Raw genomic sequence first — 6,448 nt, forward strand, 5'->3', positions numbered from 1 at the left:
TTAATCTTTTTATTAATTAATTTAAATAAAATAAACACTAATATTAATTATAATAATGATATTTGAAATGATAATATTACAATATTATGAGTGTTTTATATTTAAAATAATTTAGAAATCAATTTAAATATTAAATAATATTTCATCATAAATTCTAATAATATTAATGATTTATAAAATAAAATACAATATCAAAATCACTTTGAATAATTATTTAAAACATAACACAATAAACTAATACAAATTTAAATATAAAAGATATATAAAATATAAATGAATAAAGAAATATAAAGAATAAGAAATAATCAATGAAAATAATCAATATAAGAATTAAATAAATTGAAAATAAATAAATAAAGTAATAATAAACAAATAACATGAAATAATAAGATAATTAATAATTTATTTGATAAATTAGTTATTTATTGTTGATTTATTGTTCCACTTGGTAGTTGTGTTGTAATCATATTCTCTATTATTTTATTTTTCTCAGTATTCATAAATATAATGAAATAATAACTAATTCAAATTATTGAATTACATTGATTTAAGATAATTGAATGAATAAAAGATACTTGTTTATCTAAGAATTATATAATTTGTATAATGAATCTTATTATTATCTCATATATTTCTTCTCATTCAATTTCTTTTAAATTATCAATATTCTTATTCTGAATAATAAAAACTTATTTATTTGATTGATTAACATTGAATATGATATTGAATATACAAAAATGATAAAAATAAAGATAGAATCTAACTTATTAACATATCAATTATATATCACCATAAGATATCAATATAAAATAATAGAAATAGTGAGAAACTACATTCAAGTAAATATAAAGAATATATATCCACTTTAAATTGAAACACCAGAAAAATGAATATTTAAAAAAGGAAAAAGAAAACAAGAAGAGATAATAAATAATATATTCTAGATACTAAAAACTACACTGTAAAAGAAAGTAAGAAATACAATATATGAACATACAACAAGAAAAGAATGAAGATATTAGAATATACATTGAAATCAGTACATTTTACAAAAATAAGAATAACATCAAACAGTGTATTGTTAAGAATGAACATGAAAATAAAATTAATTGTTCTTTTAAAATTGAAAATCTTCTTAGAATAAACAATTGTAATTGTGATATTTTTTCACATTCCAGAATGCAATTAACAATGATAATGAATGAAGTAATCAATAAAGAATCTTTTTAAATGATGAAAGAACAATCAACTAAGTCAATTCGAAATAACAGTAAAAGAAATACTAAATATAATCATGAAACATATAATAAAATAACATGAGATTAGTGGACATAGAGATATAGAAGTATCTCATAAACAAGAACCAAGAGAATGAATGAGTTAATCTAAATAAACAAAGTGAGATAGAAAAATCAAACTACTTGACTCAGTGATTTTTACATTTGCCCTTGGTAGTGATGTGAATTTTCTTGTTTTTATTGCTTTCGTTTGAATTAATACCTTTTCTATTTCTTTCTTTTTGGACATTTTTGTACTTGATAATGCTGTATTCATTTCTGTGACCTCTAATTGCTATTATACTTATTTTGATTTTCTAAAGATTTGTAGTGAGTTCTTTCATCAAAAATCAGATAAAAGAAAATCAAAAGAAAATCTTAAAAATATTTGAAGTTCAAATAAAAGAAGAATAGAAAATACAACAAATAAATAATAAATCAATAATGAAATTAGGATATAATGAAATAATGATAACATCAAAGTATTTTAATGAAATTAAAGATTTTATTAATTTAGAAATAGGAATTAAAAGATTTAGAGGAAATACCGAACAATTTCATTTTAATCCAATTCATTTTAATCACTATTCAAGAATATTATTTGCAAATATTGAAACATTTCATATTTATGATGAAAACAATATGGTATTTAAAGATGAAAGAATAAATAAAAAATGAATGGTATTTTGTTAATTATTCAACATATTTATAAGAAAAAGATTACGGAATGTTTGTCATATAGAGTATTCAAAAGAAGACAAATACACATATAGAAACACGGTAGTACCAGATGTTAAATCACTGAGTGATAGTTGTTTTTATAATCGTTACTCATTAACAACAATTAATATATACCAACAACAGTTAAAGAAATAGGAAACAATTGTTTTGATAGATTTTTTTGTCATTGACATCAATTACTTTACCATCATCAATTAGTGAAATAGGATGTCAATGTTTTTTATTGATGTAAACATTAATTAATATAGATATAGAAAATACAGGATATGTAAGAAGAAAAATATTTTGAATAAACCAGTGTTATTTGGTATTGAAATACCAGATATCTAAAGGAAATCAATCAAAAGAAAATTGAAAAGAAAGATATCAATAAAACTATTATTCAAACTACAATTAGTAAAAAGGAGATTTGTGTTTTTACGAATGTTCATCATGACATCAGTTACTATTCTAACTACAACTAGTGACACATGGTTTCAATGTTTTAGAGAATTATGTTGTTAACATCAATCAATATACCAACAACAGTTAGTAAAATGGGTGATTATTGTTTTGGTACATGTAAGTCACTACAACTATCACTATTCCATCAACAGTCACATCAATTGGATATAATTGTTTTAAAGGATGTTAGGAAGAATTAAAAAAAAGAACCATGTTTTAAGGAAAATGTATTTTAAAGGTGAAAGTTATTGTACTATTATTTAATCCAAGTTTTATTTCATTAAACTTATTAATTTACGATAAGAATAAATGTAAAAAGAAGTACAAATTTAATACTGAAAATAAACAGAGATGATAATAAACAAATGCCGGGTTATTTGATGTTCAGATAACTGTTATGAAAAACAAATAATAACAAATAAAATAATTTAACTAAAGTGACAATTGATTTAATTATGAGTGAAGAAGATCTACAATGTAATAATATTGATAAAGATTATTTCTTTATCAAAAGTAGTAAACTGTATGAAAAGAATACAATTTATTTTATAGAAGAAAATAACACATTAGATTGTATTATTATTTATTTTTATTACCACAAAAAAAAGAAATAATAAAAATCAATAAAAAGGTCAATTAAGATATATCCAATTGATTTTATGATTATAAAGAAGTGATTGATTAGAAATTTCAATGTGCTTTATTTTATCACATAGACCATTTCGAATACACATGAATAAATACTCTTCTAACGTATTGTTAAAATTGGTTGTGTAAAACATTAAGTCTTCCATATTTTGATAATAACTAGTTGTTATATATCGGTGAAGTATATTTGTAATTTTAATATATACAACGTTCTTACTGAGTCATTGAGTATCAATTTATTGATAATATTATATGCATTATTTCTAAATAAATTAATTCTATATTTTTTTTTATTTACATCATATTTTCATTTATTGTATTCTCATCCATTCACTGACACTAACCTTCTTATAAATTACTTTTTTCTTCATTCTTTTGATTATTCAATTTATATTTTCTATATTATTTCTATCATTAACGTTTTATTAAGTCAACATTTAGATGACCATAGTATTAATCAAAATTTTATTTCAATGAATAATATTATTTATATTGTTTGATTATTCTTCTCTCATGAACTATATTTTTCTTATAAAATACAAAGTACAATAGTATAATTGTGGCATTAATGATAAATAATTCTGACTTATATTTTCGAGATATGAATTTAAAGAGAATCAATGAATAAAAATAAATCAATAGTATTGTTCTCCAATGAATAAAATAAGTATTACAAATATGAACTTGCCTCACTCAAAATTCAAAATATACATCCAATAAACTCAATATAAACTTTGATTACATAACCAGCTTAAAAGTATTTTTAAAGTATAAAAAAATGAAATGGCAAAACAATAATTATTGTAAAAATAAAATAAAGTTGTATGAAATTTGTTAAAAAAGGTTATAATTAATGTTATTAAAGTCCATAAGTCATAAATCAATAATTAATAAAGATTTACTTTTGTTTAGACTCAGATAAAAGGGTTGTTGGATGAGAATGTAATGTTGTTTTTATTAAAAAGAGAATTCATAAATATATTATGACACAAATTGGAATTATATCAACTGTTGAGAATAGTTTTAATAAACTAATTGTATCTATGCTATGATGATGAGAATAAAATAGGTGTGTTTAGTGAGGAAGAGAATATACTAGAACTTATTCTCTTTATGAATACAGTAAACTATACATCCAAACAACAATGAACTGTCTGTAGATGACAATTAATAATTATTACAAATTTACCAAGATAGAGAAAGAATGTATTGTACCTGAAAATATGAAAACTATGATTGAGTAATTCCAAAATTATTTAAAGATGGAGTCTATTTAGAAAATATGGTATAATATATGAAGAATCAGCAAGAAATAGAATAAGACAAAGTACATTAAAACTTAATTAATATTTCTTGAATGTTTTTGTGTTTTCTTGAATAAAAATGCGTTTGTATGGTAATAAATTATTTAAAAAGCAACTGAAATCAAAACAATATCATAGTAAAACGTCAACAGAGATGATCTTAAAATCAAAAAGTAGAAATCAGATACTTAAAGAGAATGAATGACAGTTTGTCATGATTTTATAAGAGTAAATATTTTTTTGATGTAACTCAAAAATAAAAATGATGTTAAAATAATAAAAAAATAACACCAAAAAGAACAAATTCCATAACAAACAATATTTTAGTTCTTTTTAATTAGGTTAAAAGAAGAAAATGTTAAAATAGAGATAGATTGATGATTTTTCATTGACTTAATTATTATCTTTATGAAGATTCTCTTTAAACAATTATTTTTAACGACATAATACAATGATATATAAATGTTTAATTGATCTGTAAATTCATTCAAAATGCATTCTCAAAGTATTCCTTTATTTAAAGACAATAACGATATCTCTAAGGGATTATCTGACCAATTTAGAAACATTATCTCACACTGTAACAAACCCCATTTTATTTGTATTTGTAATGACCAAGGAAGTAATGAAAACATTAGCATAAATCAAATCATTAATGGGATCTCATCAAATGATTACTTTCATTTACAAGAACCATTGAAAGTTTCAAATGAGACTTCTACATCAGAAACAAATAAGTGTAATATTATTGGACCAATTCTTGTAAGTGATATAGTAAAAAGAAACAATTTAGAAGAACAAGAATTTCAACAAATTTTAAATGATGAAGTGCTCTTTATTGAAATTACAAAACTTAAACTAACTTCTAGTACAACACTGAATAATATTACTGGAATTCTTTCTATTCTCCAGTTATCTTCTGTAAGAATTATTCATAATACCAATGAAATAAATGCAAGTGTATTAGAAGATATATCATCAATTGATAATCTCTCTTGTTTATTACAATTACAAGGAATAAGAAAAGAAGGAAAAAGAGTTATTTGTATTTCATCAGATATTAAAACCACTACAGAAAAAGAAGATGAACTAACTCTTAAAGAGATAATCTTGAATAAACAAAAACATATAAACAATCATCTTGTAAATTTCTTCTCTACAAAGCCACATCAAACAGATTGTCTTTGTTTCTTACTTCCATCATGTTGTCCAGTTTCTCAAAGTCAAATCCTTTGTAGATTTTACAAAGAACAAATGAGAAATATCATTTGTGAAATTCTTCATGAAGTTCCATCAAATTGTAAGTCTGGTTCTTATCTTCTTTCTTGTATAGAAATTCTTATTGAGTGTTTCAAATCAATCAATGAACTAAATACTAATAACATCTTCAATGAAATAAAACGATTACTCAAGAAAAAATATGTTACAACTATTAGTTCAATCAATATGAAATTAGTTGGAATGTTTTATGAAATGAACTTAGATGAAAGAATAACTATCATTGAAGATCAATCAAAGATAAAGAATCTTGTCTATCAAATTATTGAAAAGGAATTTAATCCTATTTGGGATGTATTACAGATTATTTATGGTGATCAACTCACTAATGAATTGTTTGATTCTATCTCAATCACTTCAAAGTATTTAGAAGAATTTATCTTGAAAGATACTCAAAAGATTATTGATGATTTAATTCATTGTAACAGTTTTAGATTAACACCAATGTGGACATATCTTACACAAATTCAAATCAAAGAACAGTTTGAACAAAATAAATATGATTCATTAATTAATAATTACTTAACACAGACACTAACATTAAATCAAAAAACACTTCAGTTCTATTCAAATAAAAAATGTACAAGAATAGATGAATTGAAACATCAATGCATTGAGACAATTAAGTTGAAAACCAATGAAATATTAAATGGAAAACAACAATGGAGAGATGTCTGTATCCAAATCCAAAATTATTATCACAACTTAATCAATACTATTGACAAAGAATTACAAACAAAAGATCTTTCTACTGTT

At 22.0% G+C, this 6,448-nt stretch overlaps 3 protein-coding genes across 3 annotated transcripts in view, besides 10 other annotated features; 2 read left to right on the plus strand and 1 right to left on the minus strand.

Annotated features, from left to right (window-relative positions):
- Positions 1 to 24: part of a microsatellite that runs on past the window's edge.
- Positions 1 to 88: part of a microsatellite that runs on past the window's edge.
- Positions 89 to 93: 5 nt separating this feature from the next.
- Positions 94 to 269: a sequence feature (AT_rich).
- Positions 270 to 376: a microsatellite.
- Positions 377 to 380: 4 nt separating this feature from the next.
- Positions 381 to 427: a sequence feature (AT_rich).
- Positions 428 to 1,623: 1,196 nt separating this feature from the next.
- Positions 1,624 to 1,759: a microsatellite.
- Positions 1,722 to 2,074, plus strand: EDI_302800 (uncharacterized protein; the record flags this gene model as incomplete). Its single annotated transcript, XM_001736557.1, has 2 exons — positions 1,722 to 1,922; positions 2,051 to 2,074. The coding sequence occupies 2 exons, from the start codon at positions 1,722 to 1,724 to the stop codon at positions 2,072 to 2,074; spliced, it is 225 nt and encodes a 74-aa protein (XP_001736609.1).
- A 962-nt stretch (positions 2,075 to 3,036) lies between these two features.
- Positions 3,037 to 3,057: a sequence feature (AT_rich).
- Positions 3,058 to 3,101: 44 nt separating this feature from the next.
- Positions 3,102 to 3,403: a repeat region.
- A 158-nt stretch (positions 3,404 to 3,561) lies between these two features.
- Positions 3,562 to 3,604: a sequence feature (AT_rich).
- A 1,062-nt stretch (positions 3,605 to 4,666) lies between these two features.
- Positions 4,667 to 4,702: a sequence feature (AT_rich).
- A 204-nt stretch (positions 4,703 to 4,906) lies between these two features.
- On the plus strand, positions 4,907 to 6,284 carry EDI_302810 (uncharacterized protein; the record flags this gene model as incomplete). The annotated part of the gene is made up of 2 exons (XM_001736558.1): positions 4,907 to 6,174; positions 6,254 to 6,284. The coding sequence occupies 2 exons, from the start codon at positions 4,907 to 4,909 to the stop codon at positions 6,282 to 6,284; spliced, it is 1,299 nt and encodes a 432-aa protein (XP_001736610.1).
- A 137-nt stretch (positions 6,285 to 6,421) lies between these two features.
- The window catches only part of EDI_302820 (coenzyme A biosynthesis bifunctional protein coaBC, putative), a gene marked incomplete at both ends in the record, with an annotated part of 1,158 nt that continues 1,131 nt past the window's right edge, over positions 6,422 to 6,448 (minus strand). The window contains one exon of the mRNA XM_001733296.1: positions 6,422 to 6,448. This exon is cut by the window's right edge and continues 1,131 nt beyond it. Within this exon, the coding sequence (XP_001733348.1) occupies positions 6,422 to 6,448 (27 nt within the window).

Source organism: Entamoeba dispar, genomic scaffold (assembly GCF_000209125.1).
Source record: "Entamoeba dispar SAW760 scf_1105229459965 genomic scaffold, whole genome shotgun sequence".
Lineage (NCBI taxonomy): Eukaryota > Evosea > Mastigamoebida > Endamoebidae > Entamoeba > Entamoeba dispar.